The sequence below is a fragment of the Mercenaria mercenaria genome, chromosome 16 (assembly GCF_021730395.1).
Source record: "Mercenaria mercenaria strain notata chromosome 16, MADL_Memer_1, whole genome shotgun sequence".
Taxonomy (NCBI): Eukaryota; Metazoa; Mollusca; class Bivalvia; order Venerida; family Veneridae; genus Mercenaria; species Mercenaria mercenaria.
In genome coordinates this window covers 60,788,918-60,815,107 of record NC_069376.1, presented here as the reverse complement: position 1 = coordinate 60,815,107, position 26,190 = coordinate 60,788,918, and the positions used below count along the sequence as shown (strand labels likewise).

Here is a 26,190-nt window from a genome sequence, read left to right as displayed (position 1 = left end):
GGAATCAGTACTGGATAAATTGGAGCCATCCTGTTTGTTCATCTATTCAATTTCCATATACTTCAGTTTGGTAGCAACATATGGTGACATGACTCTTATCAGAGTGGAGCATTAAACATCTTTTTGATCGTGTTATTCTTTATGTTGCCACTACTTATCACTGTTTTGATAGATAAATACAATGAATAAAGGTATGTTTCCCTTGTAAATTGATGAAAACGAACACAGAAAAACTCTGAAGCACCAATGTTACTGTATTTTGCAGTCGCTGATCCTGTGTCTCCTGCGTTACTGACCAGCAGCGTCATGAATCGCCTTATACTGGCCTTCCAAGAAATATAATTCATCATTTATGATTAAATATGTTACAGGAATGTGTCAGTGATATCGTGGAAGTGGTAATTTAGTGTTTTTGCTGAAGAACGTACTGAAATAATGCTTTTTCTGAGTCGCGGCATTGTTTATCTGCTATTTTCGCATGGTTTTGAAAAAAGTGCTTAGATCTGCTAGAAAATGAATAGCAACAAGTATTTCATAATACTTGCAGCACATCTTGCGCTATATACCGTTAAATAACGGGAAAATATATCAAATCACCAAAAGCGCTCCATTTGATCCGGGATTATGCGTTACTGATCCGGTTTTTCAAGGTAACGATTGCACTCGATGTACATTCGAACTTTATTCTTCGCAAAAAAACTGTCAACTTCCGTGGAGAACAATTCTCTTCTGTGATATATTAACAGATTCATTGTGTCTACTTGTCTGGTGATCGAACTCACAAACTTATTCTCTCCCTGTTTAGATAATGCAGTGGACCATGGAAAAAGTTTATTTACTATGATGTATTCTGTCCAACATATGTACTCTTATAATGTCGTACTTTCAGGAATGGACTAGTACCTTGATAGAACAACAGGCCTTACTTCTGCTGCCTGAATGATTTTATTACATAAACGAGTTTGATGTTAATGAGATTTGAACCACCAGTTTTGAGAGGCAATGGATTCGTACTCAAAAAGTATAATCGCTAGGCCACGGATATTTCCTTTTATCGTAACATTAAATGATTTAATAGGGAAATCTTAAATGCGAGATTAACTTTTACCTATCCGTCTTGTTTTTATCCATCACTTGTAAATTTGGAAAAATAGTTCAGAAGATGTGACATCTTGATCGACCAATAATTTTATCATGCAGCCGGTGATAACTGCCATCGTAAAATGAAAATTGTTCTATTCGATTTTATTCTATTCCGTTGTATTCTTTCTATTCTCCTTTTCCTCAACCGAAACGGTACGTTGGTAGTTTTCTGGATGAAACGACATTGTCACTTTTTGTATATGTAGCGTTTCTTCAGTTCTGGTAAAAAATAGATTCTCAGTCAATACACAAAGTTTAAAGAAATTCTGTCCATAGGAAAATGTTTGCCTGTATACATATAAAATCAAAGTACTGAAAGTACAGTAAGGCTGGCTACCATAAAACACTGAATGAAAACTGTGCAGGAAAGATGTTTTCAAAATTTGAGATATTATGGGTTCTTCATATCAAACTAAGGCGAGCATAGGGCATTGTTGTGATGAACCATCTTGGTTAACTTGTGAAGGTAGTGTAAGGATATTACAGACTATAGATGGTGAGAAAAATACATTGTGTTTGCTTCATTAGTGATACAAACGGCACATAATTCTCACTTGGGAATCTGAAACCGCAAAAAATAAAATCTTACAAAAAAGTCAGGTTCCGAGAACGTAATCCAATCAAACCTCATAGGATAACGAGCGAAAATTATTGTTTATTCGAGAAACCATGTTTTTCAAATGTTAACCATGGTGTACGGTCGAAATATTAGAATTAAAAAAATGGACTATGGTTCACGCCGTGAACCTATATTTACGAGTTTACGAACATGAACCCCTGTTTACGACCGTGGGCCTAGGTTTATGATCGTGAACCATAGTTTACGGACGTGTCATGTATGGAAATTGCCCAATAATAACATGAACGCAGCTTCACAGTCGAAAAACTAGGTTTAACGATGGATAAACTAGGTTTTTCGAACGTAAAAGCATGTAAACTTATTCTTTCGAGCAAAAACATAGGATTACTTCGTAAACCATAGTTCTTGCTTGTAAGTGTAGGTTCACGTTGTACACCGAAGTTAAAGTTCAGTCGAGAAACCTAGTTTATCGAACGTAAACATGGGTTCAAGAGAGTCAACTATAGTTTACTCCCGTTATCATGTGTGTTCGCTCGAAAATTTATTTAAGTATTCAATTATCCTAGTTTTTCGACCAAGAATGTAATTATTGGATAAATTGATTGCCGAGAACCATTGTTAACGGACGTGAACCTATGTTTACGACCATGAACTTGGGTTTACGAGCGTTAACCATAGTTTAAGAACGTAAATCTAGGTTTACATTCGATAAAGTTGGTTTCTCGTACAAAACGATGATTTTTGGTCATTATCCTATGTTCACGAGCGTGAACCTATGTTTACGGTCGTAAATCCATGTTCACGGTCGTTAACCTAAGTTCTCGATCGTTAACATATGTTCACGTTCGTAAACTATGCTTTACACTCGTGAACCGTGGTTTACTTCCGTAAACATACGTTCACGCTCGTGAACTTAGAATAACGGCCGAAATTCAAAGTTCAGTTGAAAAACCTAGTTGAAACATGGGCGTGTTTTCGCTCGAAAATATGGGTAAGTATTACACACTGGTTATTCGGGTACCTACTCGTGTGAGCGATAGCCCTCGTGTGATTTATGTACATGTAGGTTGTTTAGGGTATGTAAAAAGAATGCCAACGTATGACACATATTTAAGAATGTTGAACATTTTAAAGACAGATTCGTCCGAGGTAATGCATTAATTCGCACTGGTGAAAATATCAGTCCTCAATAATATTGATATGACTATAAAATTTGAAGAAATGTAGCGAAATTCACGTATTTTGACGTTTTGAGACATATTTTTCTTTGTTCAAAGTTGCGGTAACTGAATTTGCCACTCACCTTGGTAGAACTATACATACTCAACTACAAAACGTTTGGATCATGTACCTGCAAGTTCTTTTTGTTGATGAAATTTCAATTATATGCATCCTGTTGCTGTTTTTGATGGTACCTTTGACGATAGATGAAAATAAACAAAGATACCTACCCGTTTGCACATGGGTACTGTCCTCGTTATGTCAATGAACATTAATAAAACTCCCCGCAGCGATTGCTTTCGCATACGGTACACTAAATAAACCTAATTGAAGGTAATTGCTTTGAGGATCTGGAAATAAGAACTGGAAATTAATGTGAAACCCGACCTTTAGTAGATCTATTTGATTAGAATTTTAACTTTAAAGATGTAAAGAATGCGAGTGGACCTTGTTAGCAGTATTTCATCAATATTAAATCTTCCCTCACACCCACCCACTGTTCTGCGCATTCTGTCATTTTGCCGCCTTCTTGAAGTTCTTTTTCTCCTTCAGTCTCATTATGAAAACGACCAAATTTGTCGCACACCGAGCAAAAATGCTTATGTTAAGACCTTTTTTTTCTTTCTGAAAGGGAAAGTTGACCCTCTCTCTGGGCATGTATTCGTTTAGGGAGATGCTCCGACTTCATAAATCTGCCTTTTATCGTATCTTGTAATATTTGCCTCTGTTCATAGGCGCACCCTCCATTAAGGTCGTGCTAATTATGCGACTTATTTACAAGTGCATACAATAAACACTACTGTATAAGTGTCTTACAGGTGACTAACTGAAGAAACAAAAGCAGATATGGATATTGTTTGTTCACAGACTCCTCACAGCGGTTGTAAACGTTAAATGTACGTCTAGGGAGGAAATCTGTGAGATTCAAGATTTCAAGATTTTATTTATAACTAGGCCCATACGGCATCATCATTATAATAACAACATTTAACAAAACAAACACTAATACATAAAATAAAACAGTAGTAATACGGTCATAATAGATCTGATACAAATATTTTGTAAGCTAAAAAATAGAAGATGGTGTACATTTAGAATTAACCAGGTTGAAAACATTGTTTTAACTGGCCAGCAAATAACTGCCAGTGACAAAAACCTATCCCTACCTAAAAATTTGAAGTATTTTCTGTACAAACAATGCTAACTTAAAAAGAAGAGTACTATCATTACTTTGAAATAAACGTTGAAATGACATTACATTTAACAGTTGAAAGTCATTTGGTATATATTTTACTATGTCCAAATCAATGTAGGAACATTCTAAAATAAGAATATTGCGGAAATACACTGGTGAAAGTACTGACTGATTCAACCAGAATTCAGCAGATCCAAGTTGTTCGAAAGATTCTTTTACATATGAAATCCAAAAACAATAATTTACATTTTGCTGATGGAGTCTACACATGAACCTGTAAAGTATACAGTTTATCTTTTCTTGTTTACCATTTAATAAATTGTACACCAGTAGTTCAAGATTCATGTGGGGAAGTTGGCAGTTACTTGCGGAGAACAGGTTTGTACTGGTACAGAATCCAGAAACACTAGTTAGGTTAACTGCCCGCCGTTACATGACTGAAATACTGTTGAAAAAAGGCGTTAAACCCAAAACAAACAAACAAACCATTTCTAATTATAATACCTATTGGAAATACCCCAAGCTCACCAAAAACCATGATATAAGGTCTTGACTTTTTAACCTTCAGTAATGTTTTTAAAAATTTAAGCTGAAAACTTGCTGACATCACCACATCCCCATACCTCTGATCCATAAAATAATATTGGTTGAACCACAGACTCTAATAAATGTAACTGTGAATCAATACTAAGCTGCAACTTCCTACATTTTTTCAACAGAGCATACATAGCCTTTGTAGCTTGGTCAACCAAATATATTTTACTTTTATTGAATTTACCATTGTAGTTAAATTTAATTCCTAGATATCTGAAGTCATCTACTACTTCAAGTACCGCATTATTATTATAATAAAGCGTAGACTTATTTTGTACTTTTCCACGTTAAAAAAGAACAACCTTAGTTTTATTTGAATTAACTGTAAGTTTCAAAATATAATATTCTGACATACATTTAATGCAGACTGTAAATCATTTTAAGATTCTGCAAATAACACTGTATCATCTGCATAAAGTAACAAAAATAGCTTGAAGAACATTTCTGAAATATCACCATTAGGCAGGTCCTATACATTGTTTGATAATTCCACTAGTCCTGAACAATAATTAGACATATATGAGACTAAATCATTCTAGAAAACAGAAAATAATATTGGTGATAAATTTTCACCTTGTCGTACACCAATTGAGTTAATAAAGAAATTTGATAGACTTTGGCTACTCTTTACACAAAATTTGGCTTTATCATATATTGCATACTATACAGCCTTAAAGACTTTCCTATCAATGCTATGCTGTAGTAATTTATTCCATAAACACATACGATCGACAGAATCAAACGCTTTCTTGTAATCTACAATGGCACAATATAAGAGCAGGTTGGTTTTTTATACTTTAACTTACTGCCTTTAGATTCATAATCACCATTTGCAATACAGAATTAGCAACAGACTATAAGACAGGTAAGATGATATTTTGTTAAAGTTTAAGTATTTGAAAGTACTTTGAAATAATGTACAAATGGTTACCAAGAACAAGCAAAATTTCTCGTCGCTTTCTTTTTTCTTTTCATTTCCCACCATTTTAGCTCTGCTTTCAACAGTTGGATGATAAGCAAATTGCTCGGGGCTTGAATTGTTCAACAAACCTGCCAACCTACTAAACTTCATGCCCTCTTTATCTACCTTAACAGAACATCACTTTTTCCAACACCTATTTTGCATGAAAGTTCTATCATAAGTTAAAGTAACGATAAAAATAAAGAGGGAGCTGAATAGTTTCTAGTAAAATGCCGGTCAGTTGTGGTCTGCTACCCTAAAATGGCGCGTATATGCTCCTGTCCGCACAAAAACAACCCTTCTTTCGGTTTCGATCTGCAAAACTTGTATGTGAAGTGTATAAACCTATCTCATCTAATTTCATGCATTATGTATTCCAGCAGTAAAAAGGTGTGATTAATGCACTTGTTCTACACGAATTTTCGTACACAAAAATGATGAAACAAGGATCTGTTTACTATTGACTTCTTTCGACTACTCATACGAAGCACATTTTCGACCGAATTACTGGCTTTATTCCTGAAAACGAAGTTAAACATGGGTCGATCGCAATAAAATATTTGACAAAAATCATAGAATTTCTGAATAAATTTAATTTTGTTTTTGTTGCAAACATTTTGTACCCCATAACAACTTAAATAACAAGACAAAACGTACGGAAGTCGCAATATTCAATTGAAAATACACATAAGAATGTGTCTATGTAGATGGATTTTGAAAGCGAACTTGAAGAAATTATGTGAGAAGTTTTTCTTCGGATAGGCTGCTTCCAGTAGCTGAGGGTATAAAAAACCAAAGTTTTATCTTCATCCTAGCTGGTCATTACATATTATCGCTAAATTTTAGAAAAGGGGTCTGCGTCAATGTAATGTTCATTTCAATAACGAGGACGGTATCCGCTAGATTGACAGAAAGAACGAGGATGGTACCATGGTACATCGTCAGAGGTATCTTATTTTCTAGACAGTGTCTTCGAAAAAATCGATCTAATTTTACTGTGCTTCAAGTTTTTGTGAAATGAAAGCAATGGCTAATACACAGAATGACTGCTTTTAATTTTCCTAACAAAAAATTCCTAATATATTCCGAAATAATACCATTAATCGTGAAAATATATACAATCGCCTTAAAATATCTTCATTTCCGCGACAAAAAAACGTATTTTTTCACAGTTATTCAGGTCATATGAGATAGATATTTGACAAGGATATAGTTAAGGTATGATCTTACACATTTAATACTAAAACGTTTCAAATCTTCAGTAAAATACGGAGTAATTACCTGTTATAGGTGTGAATTTCCTGTTCACCAACATGTACATTAATCACACGAGGGCGGTATCGCTCACACAAGTAGGTACCCGAATAACCAGTGTGTATTAGAAACATCGGGTTTTACGTTCGAAAAACCTAGTTTATCGATTGTTAATCCTAGGTTTTCGACCGTGAACCTAGGTTCACGTTATTATTGGACAACTCGCGTGCCGTAACCTTTTATATAGGTTTGTAAAGAAGCGATAATAAACATTGTGGGACATAATACCAGGTAGAATATAAAGGTAACAAACATAACATCTATATTTCGGTATGCAATCCCCCCTACCCTCCAAGACAAACATCATGTATGAATGTATGAACACTGATCAGATGGGGTGATTTTCTTGTCGGTATAGGGGGAATATTTGGCTCGAATCCCGCTATAAACCGGACTGTTAATGATTATTGTCTAGTCAAGTTCCTTCCCTAATACGATGGTTAGGAAAATTGACGTACCCGTAATAATGTACTCCTTTTTGAAGAGTATTCAGTTCCTACCGTGAGATTACTTTAACTAATATTTCAGGAGGGCGTAGGTTCAAACCGTACTAGGACCAAACTTTGTTCATTATATTTTTTTTTCAAGTAAGATAAACTGTTTATAAAGACTTATTATCATTGATCTGTCGTACAAAAGCGGAGATGTTTTATTAGACTAATCATTTCTTGCTGTTTAAAATGAATTTAACCCGAAGAGTGAATGTTTAGAAATCTTTGAAAATACTTAGTTACATTTGTAACAGTTCTTAATTTTACATTTATTCTTAAGTTTACAAAGTTTGGAAGAAATGTAGGTAGGTAGGTTTTACTACTATCCTATGGTTATTTATGAATGCAGAGAGCAAGGCCATAATTTTAAGAATTGGAGCTCAATTTCTGTCCGATTAAATCCTTTAACTCGAGGCTCCGTAGAAAAATTGTTATCGACAATTTTATTTTGTGTCTTATAATTGTTACGCAATACTTTGAGGTTTCATTTAGAAAAAAATATTTGGTAAAATGAATTCTCTGCGATCGTTTTGAATGGCCATCACTTTGAAATTTGTCTCTGTTTCAGCTGTAGGAAAAAAACATAATTTAATCAAAATTAACAAATAATAAAAAAATAACAACAAAAAAAAACAATGACACGGTAAAAGTCGTTTAAAGATGAATCACAGTGCGAAATATGTTAACTTCAGGACTGTATCAAGTTAATGCAAAAGTTAAACATACCAATACGAGTCCACTATCTTAATATAACCTGAAAACTGTTGAAAACGTGACACTGTGTTTAAACAAAACTCGTTTACATCTATTTTATAATGCTTATTAGAGCCAGTTTTCGAAGTGAGCATTTTAAAAGTGTTCTTTTTATGGCAGTTTTTAGTAATAGATTAGCAGTGGTAGCCTAACTTTTAATAAATGTTATTGATATGTGATACTGTAATATTGTTGTTATCAACAGTCTCTTATAATTCTTAAATAGAATGATCATTTACATTTTTATCTTACTTTATGTATATATGCTTTTAGATGTACCTACTGTATAAATGTAGGTGGATGAGACTTAAATAAATAAATATATATACATCTACGTCCCCATCCCAAATTTGTCTCTGTTTCAGCTGGAGGAAAAACAACAACATAATTTATACAAAATTAACAAATAAAAACAAACAAACAAACAAACAACAACGACACGGTAAAAGTCGTTTAAAGATGAATCACAATGCAAAAATATGTTACCTTCAGGACTGTATCAAGTTAATGCAATTGTTAAAAATTACTAATACGGGTCCACTATCTTAATATAACCTGAAAACAGTTGAAAACGTGTGTTTAAACAAAACTCGCTTACATCTACGCCCCCACCATTAAAGCAAATTGGTGATAAAGTACTTTTCAGTATTCGTCAGAATGTTTAAAACGAATTTAGTAAAAAAATAGCATTAAAAACTGCTGTTAAATCAAGTAACGTTATAGTTTCTATTGTAAATGTAAACATTATTTCTTAGCAAAATATTAATATTTAGGTATATAACACGTAGAATGTGGTCATTTGTTTCTTCTCACGTTACTGTGGCAATTCCACGCAGCGATTTCGTCCCGTAGTACCTATAGCAAATGATCTGAAAGAATAGATTCTTAAAGCCCACAATATAAGACCTGACATAACTCATATCACTATATATAAGTTCATTTTAATCAGGAAGGTCTAACACGTATCAGCTGTTCCAGTTTTAATTGATATTTCATATTTCTTGTTAGGTCGTCGAATAATGTGCAGTATAATATCGACAATTGTTTCTCGGAACCAGCATTAATTTTGTTTGATTAGCATTTGTGGACCGGGGTCATAATCTATAACGAAGCGGTCAACAGTATTGAGTTACGAAAAAGTTCCATTCATACTGACATTTCATTCATAGAGGCGAATTAGTTTACCATCATTATGTAATAGTTTCTAATGTTATCTTTCAAGTATTTACCGTTGGAAAAATAAAACACTATTATAACATGTTTGAACAAATACCGGTAGATCTATTGAAACAGAAAAGTTTAACAATCTTTACACAACACTATGGCAAAACTGATAAACGTGGCGGACTATATGAATTGCGCATGAAATTATATTTTATGTTGTCAGTCTCAGCACCTGTTTTACTTTGTGGAAATTCGATATATGGTTATAATAGTCTGGCGAATATCGCCAGCCTAAAAACTGTCCGATATGTCTTTAAAGCATATCACCATAATATCGGAGATTTTTACCCAGGTGCCCGCTTATGATGAAATAATGCACAGAGGGGCACATGGGGTCTTCCTCCACCATCAAAGCTGGAAATCGTCATATGACCTATTGTTGTGTCGGTGCTCCATTAAATCCAACAAAAACAAAAATAAATTCTCCTCAAACGTTGTACCGACAGCTGTCAGAATTTCTGCAAAAAAACTAAATACATATACACACTTACTAATAATGACAAAAATGAAACAACAAATGTTAAGGTAAGTAAAACATAATATATAATGATATATTCCATGTGCAATGTGAAAAACTTCTTATCTTATATTTAATTTCAGGTACTTCAGAAGTGCCGAGAGCTGGGCACAGTAGAGCAGACCTATGGCTATGTTGTCGCAGATATGATGGAGCTGGGTTCCACTGAAAATGTGATAGAGGTAAATAATTTAACCTATGTTTGCAATGTAAAATTTGCATTAAATTATGTATCAAATAATGGTAGGAACTTGTTACTGTCAAAAATGACAAAATAATACAAAAGTGAATCTATTGGACTCCAAAAGTTCTGTTTATCCTGAGGAATGTTACAAGGATGAATGTAAAGGAACTCAAATTTATCAGAGCAATTCTGTTTATCGTAGAAAATATTACAGCTGTTTCTCCCTTTTGTTAACCGTAGAAATGGATAAAGTATGCGATTTCCAACCTTATTTTTTGTTTATCATTGAAAATGGTACAGAGGTTAAAGTATGAGATTCAAAAGTTTTCTTTATCGAAGTAAATGTAAGAGGGATTCTATTTTCTTGTTGTCGAGGAAAATGTTACAGGAGTGAACGCATGCGATTCCAACATGTTACAGGGGTGAAATTATGTGATTCAAACTTCTTGTTTATCGTTGAATATGTTACATGGGTGAATGCAAGCGATTTCTACTTTCTTTTTTCCATAGAAAATGTTACAGGGGTGAAAGTATGCGATTCCTACCTTTTGTATGTCGTAGGAAATGTGACATGGGTACAGTTAAGCGATTTCCAACATTTTGTTTAATGTTACATGGCTGAAATTATGCGGTTCGAACTTTTTATTAATCGTTAATTGTTACAGAGGTGAAAGAATAAGATTCAAACTTTTGTATGTCTAAGGAAATGTTACAATGGGTGAAAGTATGCTATTCCAACTTTCGTTTCATTTTAGGAAATATTACAAGAGTGAAATTATGCGATTCCAACATAATTTTTATCGTAGAAAAAGTTATCTTAAATAGATATGAAAGTATGCATCACAAGCATCATTGGTTTGCCTTTGGTAGCAAATTTTAAGCTGTTTATTTTATGTTTTGTGCGACTTCAAGATTTGGTTTATCGTAGAAAATGTTATAAGTCTTTGAAAATCGTATGCAATTCCAAAATTTCTGCTTACCGAAAACATATGTTTCAGAGTTGAATCGAAGCAAATGGGTGAAATCCGACTGCCTACCGTTTGTCTACTTTAAAAGTATATATACATGTTTCTTAATCGTAACCATTCACTTTTCATTTCAGAGCGCTGTTCTACAGCTGGGTGGTTTGGATGTTTTAGTATTGAACCATATCTTTTATTTCCCTCTCGGTGTATGGAAAGGTTCAAAAGACAATTTGACCTCGGTAAATAAAGTGATGACTGTAAATTTTGAGTCCTACGTCCACCTAGCCTCGTACTCGCTGCCTCATCTCGAAAAGAGCAACGGAAGTGTTATCGTGTTATCTTCGATAGCAGGTAAGTTCGATAGCAGGTGAATTTGGTTGCAGATAAATTCTGCTGGAGGTAAATTCAGTAGCAGGTGAATTGTAAATTCGGTTGCAGGTAAATTCAATAGCAGGTGAAGTGTAAATTCGATTGCAGGTAGATTCAATAGCAGGTGAATTTAGTTGCAGATAAATTCGGTAGCAGGTCATTGATATATAACTGCAGTTTGGTCTAAAACTATGGTGTTGTGAATTTGTCGAAAAGGTCAGTACTAAATTAATCTGTCGAGAATTTATATGCAAAATTGGACCCAAGAGTATCAGACTACAAAGTGGCTGTTATATGCAACGTTGGCAACGTCCTGTAAAATTGCACGTATCTCATGTGATGACGTTATGTATTAAACAACTGGACCCGGCTAATCGGTGTGTCTCTGGAATTTTCCGCCTTTGGTGTCGAATGATTCATGGGAATTGGACGTAGCTTACCCGCAGCTGTCATTATTACAGTATGTATTTTGTGATATTTGCGGACCATATTGCCAATAGGTCATAATAATTATGTGTGAAATTGTGTTGTTTTCGTTTCACTATGAACGATTTTATTGGTCCAGTGATACGTATAGGCCCGGAAGTGGTCTCATTTATGAGTAACAAAGACATTTCGTTTTGGTTTTAGCTTTACGTGATGTAGAGGGGGTTATGCATTCTTAGTTTCCGAATTAAATTTATTTATTTATTTATTTATTTATTTATTTATTTATTTATTTGGGTTTTACGGCGCACCAACACGGTATGGGTTATATGGCGCCAAACAGGACTACAAATTTTGGTTCCACATCTCATTTACGTCGAAATAAAAACATGAGGTATGGAATCAAAATTTGCATACCTGCTGGAATCACAGATTCACAGCAAAACCAAGTGTTAAGACCCTATTAGTCGCCTCTTACGATCATGCAAGGGTGAGGCAGTGGTTCCAATTCGTTTCATACACAGATCGTCCCAGAACCACATGGGGCTCAGAATTAAATGACTCTATTCTACCTTGCACTGTTTGTTGTTTCAGGTATCATAGGTCAACCATATATGGCGTTATACTGCTCCTGCAAGTTTGCACTAGATGGATTTTTCAGTTCACTTCGTCAAGAATTGAGATTACGTAACAAGGATGTTTCTATAACGAATTGTATTATTGGACTAGTCGGTGAGTTAAGTTTGAAATAATATATGAACATTTTGAACATGACTTTACCATTAACCTTACCTGTAACGCATAAAAACATTGAATGACATGTTTATTCCCAGTAAAGCTTGTAAACAGTTATTGGCCGGTTTATCCCTGCAAACCATGTAAACATGGTTTTGAAGGAAGTAAATCGTCGGAGATGCTCCAAATCGATGCTGTTTAAAACAAATATTAAATAGATTATCTGCTCTTTTGTTATTTAAAGATACCAGATGCACATTTTATACCTAACTGTATATGAAGATATTAAGCATGTGCGAACGAGATGCATTTTAGATTTACTTATTTGTGATTACATCAGAAATGGAATGATTATTAAATGTGTTTCGAGATCTTCGTTTCTTCTTGCAGCTACAGAAAATGCTCTCACTTATTTCTCAAACCAGAAGTACCTGCTAAGTGTTATAAAGGCAGAATCTCCGAGCGACACTGCTTTAGCTATTGTTAAACAAGGCGCGCTGCGTGTGCGTCAAATGTATTACCCGCCTTCGACCTATTGGTATTATCTGTCCAGGGATTGGTTTCCAGAACTGGTTGATTGGTCATTTCGATATTTGTATTCTGAAACATAATTATATTTTACATTCAATTTTTTATTTGGCCTAATTTATACATTATTTACACACATTTCAAGAACAGCAGTGTATGTGGGTAATTGTATAAATGGCAATTTAAAAAATAACAAAATACCACACAATGTACAGAATTTATCAAATGTGTTAGGGAGTGTACAGTTCAAGTATGCAAGGTAACAAAGAAAGCAATATATCCATCCTATATATTACAGGTATCAACATGGTAACTTGCATTTTCGCTTTGATCTTTTTTTAACGTTTTTCTTCTTTTTTTCCTTTTTTTGTCTCTCTATAGTCTTATATGTATACAGGAGTCGCGCTTACATTTTGATATTGGATAACACAACACATCATAACTCTACTAGTTGCTGATAATACTATATTTCAGATTCGTTTAGCATTTTCTTTTATCAAAAGCGACATTCATCTAATTGATTAGATGAAGGGATGTCACACGATTTTCATACTATTTGCTTTGGATCGTGTTAGTGAGATGGTTCTATGTTAATATGTACATGATTGATTGAGATTTGGTTTGAATAAATAAGTTTTAAAACTACAGCAGCAACTTTGTCTCATTAATATAACATCACGACACGATTTCATGCCCACCTGGTACGATTTCTTTTCTCTGGATATAGCTGAGTCTACAATTCTTTTACTCGCTTATTTGCTGTAACAACTAGAAAGATTATTATGGACGACATTGTAACTACATGTAATATACTCACTGTACTCTATGTACACATAGTTTTGGACAGTATCTTTCCAAATGATTTATGAACAAACTTGTTGACAAATATTGTAAATAACATGTGAGAATTACAGCAAATTCAAATGGCACTATCACATAATATTTTCAAGCTGTAGTTTTAGAAGTGGTAAGCGAAATAGTTATTTCAGAATGAAGACACTCTCAAAACTGAAGAATAAAATTAACTTTTGCTATGCTTTACAATTATTTATCAAGTTCACTCTTTTTTTTATTTACAAATGCCAGAGTTTATTGTAGCTCACTTCTGCCATCACCGCCAACACGACATCCCCGCCAACACGACATCACGACATCACCGCCAACACGACATCACGACTGCACGATGAATATTTTTGACAGAAGTCATGTTAATGCCCTGTTTTGTCATGATCACAAGTGTGCTACGAGACATCACGACTACGCAACGAAGTAAAAAAGAAATCGTTGTATTACCGTGCTGGCGGGCGCAACGCTACACCACGAGGACAAAACAGTGTGGCGTTTTGTAGCTTCTGTTGAACCGTCATGCTGGCAGGGCTCGACGCGACACCTCGAGGACGTGAAAGAGTAGAATTTTGTCATATTTTCATACTGTCGCGCTGGCGAGACTGCCACGCGACACTAAAAGGACAAAACAAAGTAGCGTTTTGGAGCATTTTCGTGCTGGCAGGGCGCCTAGTGGTGGCACGAGGATACGGCAGATCATTTTTTTGTTGGTTCTCATAAAGGTTGACATGCACAGAAGGGTCTATAATGCCGTTTGAAAGTCACCATAATTACAACAGAGAATAAACTTGATCGTCAGCGTACTTGCTTTCATTTACCTCCATTATAAATTGGAAATTGCATGTGTAAACCGGAGGGGAAACAACAGCAAAATAACCTGTTGAATCTTTTTTGTTGTCGCATGGCGACCCGACAGTGCAACAGAACGACGACACGACAGAAATCTACTTTTTCATGTTTGCGCGTTGCGCCTTCACCAGTACGACAGAACAGCAAAATGTTACTTTGTCATGTCCTTTTTTACAGAAAAATTTGCCGTAATCTCGTGCAGTAGTGGCGGCGGGAGTGTCAATACGACAAAAATAAATAATCGTGCTGTCATGTTGTTCTGGCGGGGGCGCCAACACGACAGCACTGCATAGTAGAAACGAGCCTCCAGACAGAGATACTTTCTTTACCAGATTATGAGCATATGAACATTTTCCTAATAGTAAACTAAGCGAACATTTTCCGTATAGTAAACTAAGCGTTAAACTGGCGACCCTAAATTAAACGGACACAGTTAAAGGTGTTCATACTTTTCTCAAAAATATGCTCAAATGCTTACTTTTCTTTCTAGCTTTGAAAATTAATGGTGTCATTGTACGTTTTGTGATTAGTTTGTATGTCAAGTTAATGTCATTTTATAATTATTCAAATGTTAGCAACGTTTCTAAAATGTACAAAAAGACAAATTTGAGATGAAAATGCGCACAAAACGGCGATACTTACAGTTAGATATTCACCCCTCAGCATTAAATGAGGCCCTGACAGTATATAATATATCTACTAAGCTGTGAAAAATTGGGGGCAAAATAGCTAATTAAATATGTATCTTCACAAACAGAACTAAAACCATGAACTGTTAAAATGTATTAGATCTAATAATGAAATGGAAACACTCTGGCCACTTTTAAATATGTTGTTATTTTCTATATCAAATTAAGGAAATAAAACATTAAAATACTATACAGCTTGATACGGGTACATGCTATTGAAAAACGATGATAAACCCAAATAAATTAATTTTCGAAAAAATGAAAATAAGGTTATTATATAAATGTATAAAAAATCGAATTTACCCACCAGGACTGATAAAAAATGTACCTGTATAAAATACATTTGTAAGAATTAATTATTTTAGCTATGTTTTTCATATGTCTACAGTGCATTGCAACCTTTATTAGCCATCGGCAGTGTCATGTTCCATCCCTTTGTCTCACAAACTAGCACAATTGGTGCATTTTGAGCGGATTACGTTTATGATTTTGGAGATTCGAACCCCAACAGTTGTGACCAAAGTTTACAGCGTTGAAGGTAGTGTGGTGCTACCCATGCTCTATCTCACAACCTCACTATAAAAAGAGTTCCATGGTGAAGAGTGGACACAGTGGTCTAGTGGTAACACTGTCTGACTACGAAACCAAGTCATGAGTTCGAGTCACCGTTCCTAAAAATGTATTACTTGCACGTACTTGTGTGCCGAACGGCTGCAGCTATACTGCACTGTGTAATTTCATATTGGCATTAGACGACGAACGTAAAATTCTTGTCCGCTTCACTGCTTTTGTCTTCACCTTAATTTGTCCGAAACGACGTCAACGTCATGTTTCCAAAAATGGTTTCAACAGTATAGGCAACGCAACTGCACTGAATGGCTTTATGTATTTAGAAGTTTTTGTGGTACCATAAATTGCATAAAGAATAACAACATGTGTAGTATGAATATTTGTATGTCATAAAAGTACGGAATCCGGTAAGTGCCACATTGAATGTCGTGTGTCACCCTTTGGGGGCGACACACGACATGGCGCACGACATTGCAACGCGACGGACCACAATGTACAACGATACACGACATTTTAACATTTGAATGTCTCATTGTCGCGCTATTTTCGCATGTCGAGGTAATTTATTAAGGGCGACACACGACATTCAACGAGACATACGACAACGAGCAATGACACACGACTGTATCGCGCAAATGTCGCGGAATTGTCGCATGTCGAGGTAATTTATTGAGGGAGACACACGACAATCAACGCGACACACGACACGACTCACGTTGTACATTGTCGTCCGTCGCGTTGCAATGTCGTTCGTTGTGTTGCGTTGAATGTTGTGTGCCGCGTTCTTAGTGCGACACACGACACGGCACTCGACAATGAACAACGACACTCAATTTTTACTGCAATATTTTTTTGCCAAATGTTAAAATCTCGTGTGTCGTTGTACATTGTCGTCCGTCGCGTTGCAGTGTCGTGCGTCGTGTCGTGTGTCGCGTTGATTGTTTTTCGTCTCCCTCAAAGAGCGACACACGACATTCAATGTGGCACTAACCGGATTCCGTATAAAAGAGAAAATAAGTATATAAATTCGGGTGACTGCTGCCCGTAGCGAGACATATACAAGCAGCAGTAAACGTAGTATTAGTAAGTTGTCTCGCTTATATTAAAACTGTCCTCTTTTCCAATAATTATTTGATAAATCTTACAGCATTCAATACTCCGTATTTAACAAACCATTAATGTGCCTTTCACGTCGTTAGACGGACGAGAGGCTGTATACAACGGAAATACAAAGAAGATAAGTGAGTTCTGTGCTGAATTTCACGTGAATGTTAAGGTATGTCACTGTTGTTGTTAAATGTTGTTTAGACTATAAACATAAACGTTTTATCACTTAGTGAGCTAAAAAGGGATATATAATTGTACAGGTATTCAGAATAACAATGTTTTGCAGATATTTTTATCATTAACAGAGTTCGTTGCTGCTGTTTCCATGGAGTCTTTTATTTGTATATCTATCAAAGTTAGATATCTGACGTGTTGATCATGTATACATGAGAACGACATATAAATACTTGTACATTAGTAAGATTTTTTTCTGTTTTGCGAATTTTTGTATTTCGATCAGTGTGACGTACATTTTATATTTCTATCGAATGTATATTTACATGATTAACTATGTGTCATTATTAGCTTTTACGCAATTCAGTTTCTTGTATATTTTGAACATTCTGTACAAAATATATAATTGAGCCGCGCCATGGGAAAACCAACATAGTGGCTTTGCGACCAGCATGGATCCAGACCAGCCTGAGCATCCGCGCAGTCTGGTCAGGATCCATGCTTTTCGCTTACAGTTTCTCTAATTGCAATAGGCTTTGAAAGCGAACAGCATGGATCCTGACCAGACTGCGCGGATGCGCAGGCTGGTCTGGATCCATGCTGGTCGCAAAGCCACTATGTTGGTTTTCTCATGACACGGCTCATATCAAAGTGTTAAATACGCGTGTACGTTTTAATACATGATGCACAAAATTCTTGTCCGCTTCACTGGTTTAGGAATGTAAAAAGTATTTATATTTATTAATGTAATACAAATGTATGTATATACATATATTTAAGGATAGTGAACCCTGGGTATATTTGTTTCGATTTAAGGTGATGCATGGATTGAATACGGGTCAATGATCGGACATCTGTAACTTGTTCGTCGGCCTATGAAATGATTATTTCAGCGTGTCCTCATATATGAACACATTCATGTTTCTTAAGTTCTGACTTGTTTATATATGCCTTTAAGTAAAAAGACCATTTATTTAAAAACATTTTCTATTACAAAAAGTCCAATTTCTTCTTATATCTTATTGCCATGAAATCATTGTTTATACATTTTATTGGTGTGGATAGAAATGAAGTCTGATGTGTGCATGAGCATTATCAAATGTTTTGTGTTTTCTTCTTTTTACCGCGGACAATTTACATTTCAAGTAAAATAATCAAATTTGCAAAATCATACTTTGGAGATCATTCAATTCCAGGCAGGCGATTTTATTATGTAGCAGCTATTTTTCATAAAAAAAATGGAGACCTATTTTGTTTTCTTTAACCAGCTTAGAAACCTTGTTCATATATACATGGCTCGATCTATATAATGCAAAACTGCCTTTATACAGATGTTGAACTTTCCCAGTTCAGGAAATGTTATTTTACCGAAGTAGTTCACTGTCTCTACTCTTTGTTTAATAAAGTAATGTAAATAGAGGCGTAGCTTGAATAGGGTCATGCTACATGTTTTTCTTCTAGCAGCTCAAGTAAAATCAATATACCTGTACATTTCTAAGGCAATACGATTCTTAGTTCACGTATACTTCTCTTCCATCAGGAAATTATAACTATATTAAAATATGGTTATTCTTTCAAATCTGGTAGACTGGGGAGTTTTCGGGCAGGATTTCGCTGCATAGCAGATACTTTTCGTACCTTTGTTTTGAATGCACACCTAAACACAATTAATAAATTAAATGTACTATTGGTCATGGCCTGGGTAACTAAAAAATAAGATTTATATTTATGTTACAGTGCAGACAGGTTGCATACAAGCATGATATTGAATGGACTATGTTGGGGCTATCTGTAAAGCCACTATTTGTTTATATTTCCCAGATGACTTGCAGTTCAGACGAGCTTTCATCGCTGTTCCAGGTAGCTGAGGCGGTAAAAGAGAAAGGGCTGGGGACATGTGGTCTTATATTCGGTATCTATGTAATGCTATGACGATGAAATGCTTTGTTCAAGTCAACTTTGTTGAATAAACTTCTTTTCTGCTCCGTCCAAATATCTAAGTGTTTATCCGCTAAATTGTTTATTGTTTAATCACATACTGGCTAAAATGTTTATTGATTAACCATACATAGCTTATACATTTCTGCGAAATATAAGTCTGATCGAAATAGCTTATGTTCCTCTTTTAAGTTGATATTTTGCACTTTGTATCAGTATGTTTGGAGTAGAATAATGTAACAGTTTTCATTTGACTTTATACGTAGTGGTCTTGAATACACTATAGAAACAGAAGCACTAATAAGTAATAATACATTTTGACGGATTAAATTACTTTCAATATATTAGACAGTAGTATATGTAAGACATTTTTTCCAGTAACGCCGTTATTATCCATATTCAAACGGTGTGCAAACATTGCGTGCAGCACCTGATTTGGCATTATGAACGAGAAGCAAAATATACAGAAAGTTGTCTGTCTATATATATATACTTTTTTTTGCAGAATGATATAATATTTTATTTGTCATTTAAGGTATAGACTACACGATGAGCAACAAGGTCCAGGGAGAGAAAACTTTCCGTGGGAGAAGTTTACATGACATCAGCGAAGATATGAAAAATCCGTATCAGCAGGTGATTTGTCCAAAATCTGTCAATTATTTCAGCCACTGAGCAGCTCTAAGCAAAAAATTACCTTGTGATATACTATTATTTAGCTAATACTACAGTCACACATACGGTGCGGATAGCTACGTCTAGCCACGGATAGAAACGTAGTAATCCGTATCGACCCGTACCTGTGCCGTACCTTATTGTAGTAACCCGTATCAATCCGTACCAATCCGTACCGCTCAGGTACGGGTCGGTACGAATTACTACGTTTCTATCCGTAGCTAAACGTAGCTGTTCGTGCCGTATGTGTGACTGTGGTATAAGGTTATCTGATGTAGATTTTCATGTTATTTTATGGCAGGATATTGTAGAACATTTCATAAACAAGTAACAGGTAAATCTGGTATAAATAATAATAATAACATATCCACATGCAGGACACGAATGTCCGCACTATAGGATATCAGGACACAGAAGTTTGTGTCGAATGAGTTATAATGACACTTTGTCTTCGTAAGTTACAATGTAATTTGACACGTCAGTATTTTTCCAGATCATAGAAAGAAAGGGTTGTTTCAAAAGAAAATTGAACAACCAATTAAACATGTATATTACTATACAAAACAATTGTCAGTATACAGTATTCCGGAAAAGGACTGCACAAAGGGGCCACACTTTCGGACAGTTCAACGCCTTTAACAACTCACCATTTTCAAAGACCTGTTACATATCTTCGTTTTGATGCATTTGCAATAATGTCCCAGTGCTGAAATTTCACATAACTATGTGGAACGTGTATTTCTTAACAAATGACATTCATTTTTATAGAGGGACAACTTTTTCAGAATATTTTAAATATCCATCATACGGGACAGTACGGCAGAACATGTAACGGTCAGGTAGATTGTTGGTAAAGATGATGTTCGTTTGTGTTTTGATGATATACTCCTAAACCTTACAATAATGACGATATTTTGAGAGTAATTATATCATTATATGCCTAATTAGATAAAGAACTAGATATATTGACTTTTTGTGCAGTGAAAACATAATCATTCTATGCTTAAAGGTGATAGAAATCCTTGGAGAAACTTTAGAATATTTCGACAATGACAGAGTTATTCCGGCATTTGGATTTGGTGACTTCGAAACTAAAGATCAAGGAATATTTTCTCTGACTGAAGAGGTATGTAAGAAAATCCCAGAATCAGTTGAACAAGCTTCTTGGAAACAGATAAAACTTATTATTATGTCGGAATAAAGTAAGAATACTGAATGGCTTGTCGGTTTGTTATCAAAACACTTATCGTTTTACTGTTTGGTCCATCTTTTAGGTGACTTACCTCTCTTTTTAGCATGAAACAATGCTAGATTCTATTTGTACTTAACATTATTCGAAATAACTTATAGCGTGGTTACAAAACTTTCAAATTTTCATGATATCCCAATAAGCGTTGAATTATATTTAAAAAAAAAACATATTTCCCAATGCAAATTTCAGTCATGTTTTAAAGTTATGACTTTATTTGTCAATGGAATGGTATAATTGTAAAATTCACCTGTAAAGCTTCTAAAAAAAATGCAAAAAAGTATTTTCTCGAAATTTTTCATGGACAATAACTTTACACAAGAAACCATAAAATAAATGTTTTAAAAATACGTTAAAAAGTCGGACCTCCCGTAAACTAGAATTATTCTTAGATGATGTTGCAAAATAAAGGCGTGACAAAACAGGTAGTTACAGATTTTGTGAGTCAGTCAGTCATAGAGAATAATGTCAAATCTTATTTAGGGGTATTGCCATGGATTCAGAGAAGTTTTGGATACTTATAATATGGTGACACCGTGTGTAAAGTTGTATCGGCCAACGAATTTCGCCCCGATTATTTACAAGGCAATCAACATTGTTGAAGAAACCAAAAAGGTAATTATTCTGTGTTGCATAGATATTTTGCACTTTTTAACAGTATATTTTACAGTCAATATTTTCCATTTAAGTGTGATCTAGTACCATATTTACTTCCACATTCACTGTGCCCCAGAGGAGTACATTGTTCTGCTGAGTGTCCGTCTGTCTGTCTAACTGTGTGTTTGTCCGTCGGTAGACCATTTAGTTTCTGATCAATAATAAGATGCTTGGTCTCATATTAATCAAACTTCATAAGATGAGTTCTTGTGGTCAGTAAATTATCTTTATTGTTTGATTAAGGGACCGGTAGGTGAAAAGCGAATGTCACATCTTCCAATACGTATACCACATTTCTATAAATATTCTAGTTCCACATTTCTATAAATGTTCAAGTACGGTATCAATATTTCAGTACATGTACACTATTTATATAAACATTTCAGTACCATTTTGTTCCAGTATTTCAGTACATGTACACTATTTATATAAACATTTCAGTACCATTTTGTTCCAGTATTTCAGTACATGTACACTATTTATATAAACATTTCAGTACCATATTTTAGTGATAGTAGCGGACGGACAGATGACTAGTGAAGAAGACACTGAACGTGCTATAGTGAAAGCTTCAGAGTGTGCACTCTCTATCATAGTTATAGGTAACAACTTCGTACTATATTACAATTTGTATATAGGGACCACCGGAGTGATGGATGGACAAAAAGTGACCTCTTAACACAAGTTGTCTCTTATTGCAGAGAGAACTGAAAAGGTGGTGTCTTAAAGCAAGTGGTCTCTTGGTAGACGTGGTCTCTCAAGCAAGTATGACTGTAGTTATTTTTATTATATACAGAACAAAACACATAATACACAGTTTGTATATTTTGTAATATCCTTTTTGTTTTAATTTAGGGTTCTCTCAGACAGCATATGTTAATGAATTACACATCACAATTTCGATAAAATCAAACTATACATTCACTATTAAAGATTTACTCATTATACCACTTCAGCCCATTTTTGAAAAGTCACAAAATACACTAAAATCAAAATCTGCATCTCCGAATTCTTAGTGTTTGAAATTATTTTTTGTCCAATGACATTGATTTACTTTTCAAATTTTCAGCAAATTTATTTTAGTGAATCAACATTAACTTGCAGTCATTTATTAATCAGGTTAGTCATGTGTATAGAAGGGACAAGAGGTGTATTATTGATTTTATTTGCTCTGACGTCATCCAAAAACAAAAAAATAATTTCAAGCACTAAATAGGTTAGTGTTTATTAATGTGCATTTACAAAAGTTAAGCCGCCGCTCGTAACTGATTAAACTTTGTAAATACACATTAATAAACACTAACCTATACTAAATGGAATTCAGCCGTTTTATAAACATGCATTTTTAGTCTTTTTTTTGTGTGAAAAGAATATGAGTTTGAATGAATGTTTCTCTAAATTAAGATTTTGTCCATTTTTTTTACATGTTAAAATACATTTTAGTCACAAAATTGATATTATTCAATTATCTTTAAAATCCAAGAAGTTCCAGCTACCTTTAAAATTAAATAAAACTTTTATTTTGCATAATGAGCATGATAAAGCAGAAAGGACAAGGTTTACTGAAGCCTTATATGGCCTACACAAGGTAGAGCATTTTCGACTTGGTTATTCGTATTGATTGCTCCCAGAATGTTTATCTTCAATAGTGAATTTAGTTTCACTAAAAACAAATTTATTGTTTTGTTCAAACATGTCACCGAAAATTGCTGATAGCTCTATCACACATTTTTGAGAAAATGATCATTTTTGCCATATTTAAGTCACATATGAATATTTTAGTAGTGAGCACACTCAAGGACCATAAAAATATTTTGACCATAGGTCCAACTTCTTTCATAGAAGTTATGGTCTTTTTTTACTTGTGGCCGACAGCTGATCTCATATTGAAAATTTCAGATTTGTTTAAAAATTAGGTCAAAAACTGAGGTTTCCCATATCTGTAATGTTATTTTTTTCATTTACGTCAGATATTTTCTTTGATGGTGAATGAAAATCAAAATATTGGATGCAGTTTGATAAAACAAGACTTCTTGGTGAAAGAAAAGTCTGACTTAATATTACTACATTTAGAGACTTTTAAGTTTTAGGCCATTTTTTGGTCTCCTTTACAACAGAAAACTGTTAAGAATTAGGTTGGTCAACAGTAGATTGGTAGAACTTCTGGAATTACTTTTCCATAAAGTTAGAGCGTTTTGTTCTTCATTATTATAAAACCTGTTGTGAAAGGTCACCATTTGATCCTTTAGTTGGAAACAAGTCATAATTGTGATATTTTTCAGGTGTTGGAGATGGACCCTGGGGCGTAATGAGGGAGTTTGATGATAAACTTCCCGACAGATTATTTGATAATTTCCAGTTCGTAGAATTCAACGAAGTGATGGCGTCATCTATGCATCCTCCAGCTGCCTTCGCCCTCAGCTGCTTAAAAGAGATTCCACATCAATATAAAGCTATCAAAGAACTTGGATATTTAGAAGATTTGTAATCGTTTAATTTAAAATTAGAGACTGAATGTTGAAATTATTATATGATCTGAACGCTGAATGTTAAAATCATCATTTAATTAGATATAAGACATTGAAAACTAAAATTATCATTTAATTTGAAATTAAAAACTGAAGATTAAAATTATCATTTAATTTGAAATTAGGGACTTAATGCTAAAATTGTGTTCGTTGAAAATAACATTGACGATTGTATACTTTTCTGAAATTATGTTCGTTGCAAATAACAAAGACGATGGTATACTTCTGAATATGCAAATGCTTTGTTCATTTGTAACATTTTGCTACATATATATAGAGGATTTGGTGTATCTGGGTACTTACTGATGTGAATATGTTGTCGCTTCTTTTTTGTTGTTGTTATAGTTGTTATGATATGGGAAACTGGAAACTTATTGTCTAGCAATGGAATTTCTAGTCTAAGATGAATTCATGTATATAGCTCTTTACAAATACAGTACAACCTCTATAGAGCAACACCCTTTGGGTGATACTAATGTTGACTGTTATGTGGAGGTTGTTGTTCTGGAGAGGTAAATTTGATAATATATTTCAGCTTAGGGAAATTTTGACGATGTGGCCGCTCTGGAGAGGTTGTACTGTAAACAGAATATAGAATAGAAACGAATTACTCTTTCAAGCACTTTAAAGTTCCATATTGCCTTTAATTGTATGTTAAAAGTGAAAAAAAGCAGTTAATGTCCAAAATGGAATACGCATAACAGCACTAGAGAAGAATTACTGTCAATGTTGCACATGAACATAAACTATCAGTGTAACAAAAGGAGGTAATGAAAATGAATGGAATCTATGACATTATTTACATCACGGGACTCCTGTGGTCGTAAGATGAGTTTTTTAAGCACAGATGCAAAACCCCGAAATCTCCTGTCCGGTATGTAAAAAATAGCCAGAATTCGAAGATTTTAACAAAAGTTGCAAGCAATGCTACCCATTTGCATTGCAGTTATAGTTACTGCGGGACGTTGTACATTTTCCTTACCTATCATGAACAGACTGAGTCAAACCAAGTCTGCTATTATTTCATTTGGCTGTGTCCCGTGGTTTCAAAGGATTTTCTCACATGTTTGATTGGGTACAACTTATAAAGTATATATACCTACACGCGTAAATGTATAGTTTATATGTGTACGCGCAAATGTGTAGTGCACGCATGTATGAGGTCAGACGTATGTATAGGAATACTTGCAATTACGCGTGCACTTGTAAAATTACACGTGGACGTGTCTATATCACCGTTGCTCTTTGAATGTATAGTGCACACATTTATGTAACACCTCGCTAATACATGAGTGAACGTGTAAAATATACATACACGTATACTTTTTACACGTGCACGTGTAAACTTGTAGGTGCACGCATATATGCACATGCCTTTACATGTACTCAGTATCTATCTGACCATAATAAATGTATGCTGAGTTGATCCTGACTAATGAAATTATTTTGAATGAAATTATAATTATTGTAATAGGCTTACCTTTTAGAACAATTTCATATGTTGATAAATATTCATGGAGGATTTAATTCGTTTTATACTTTAGGTGTGTGGGGGGAGGGGGGTGGGGTACAAAACTTCACATGTTTAATTAAATGTAATAAATACTGATCGGAAAAAAGAAAAACAAAATGTTGGGGTGGAGTGCATGGTCAGGGTGGTGGGGAGACTGAGCAAAGTCGGGAGAGGGTACAACTTTGCATGTTGATA

The 26,190-nt window shown here is 34.5% G+C and overlaps 2 protein-coding genes across 3 annotated transcripts in view; both read left to right on the top strand.

Annotated features, from left to right (window-relative positions):
* Window positions 1-13,847, top strand: part of LOC123540221 (hydroxysteroid 11-beta-dehydrogenase 1-like protein) — a 37,204-nt gene extending 23,357 nt beyond the window's left edge. Inside the window, exons 7-10 of the mRNA XM_045325056.2 lie at window positions 10,077-10,175; window positions 11,280-11,493; window positions 12,532-12,669; window positions 13,063-13,847. Coding sequence (XP_045180991.2) covers window positions 10,077-10,175; window positions 11,280-11,493; window positions 12,532-12,669; window positions 13,063-13,283 — 672 coding nt within the window. The 3' untranslated portion in view covers window positions 13,284-13,847. The remainder of the gene's footprint in view (window positions 1-10,076; window positions 10,176-11,279; window positions 11,494-12,531; window positions 12,670-13,062) is intronic.
* Window positions 13,848-15,616: 1,769 nt separating this feature from the next.
* LOC123540792 (uncharacterized) lies at window positions 15,617-24,837 on the top strand. 2 transcript variants are annotated; one of them, XM_045326078.2, is made up of 7 exons: window positions 15,617-17,430; window positions 19,257-19,347; window positions 19,909-20,009; window positions 21,058-21,174; window positions 21,781-21,912; window positions 22,656-22,719; window positions 24,237-24,837. In XM_045326078.2, the coding sequence occupies exons 2-7, from the start codon at window positions 19,257-19,259 to the stop codon at window positions 24,440-24,442; spliced, it is 711 nt and encodes a 236-aa protein (XP_045182013.2). In that variant the 5' UTR covers window positions 15,617-17,430; the 3' UTR covers window positions 24,443-24,837. The 2 variants fall into 2 exon arrangements, with proteins under 2 accessions (XP_045182013.2, XP_053383194.1); XM_053527219.1 differs by lacking the exon at window positions 22,656-22,719 and adding an exon at window positions 22,451-22,556 and having other exon boundaries at window positions 15,626-17,430.
* The last annotated feature ends 1,353 nt before the right edge of the window (window positions 24,838-26,190 follow it).

Coding starts and splice junctions, on each gene's coding strand:
- LOC123540792 (XM_053527219.1), top strand. CDS start 19,257: ATGACTTGCAGTTCAGACGAGCTTTCATCGCTGTTCCAGGTAGCTGAG. Junction 20,010..21,057: donor TGAAAAATCCGTATCAGCAG/GTGATTTGTCCA, acceptor CTATGCTTAAAG/GTGATAGAAATCCTTGGAGA. Junction 21,913..22,450: donor TTGTTGAAGAAACCAAAAAG/GTAATTATTCTG, acceptor TAAACATTTCAG/TACCATATTTTAGTGATAGT.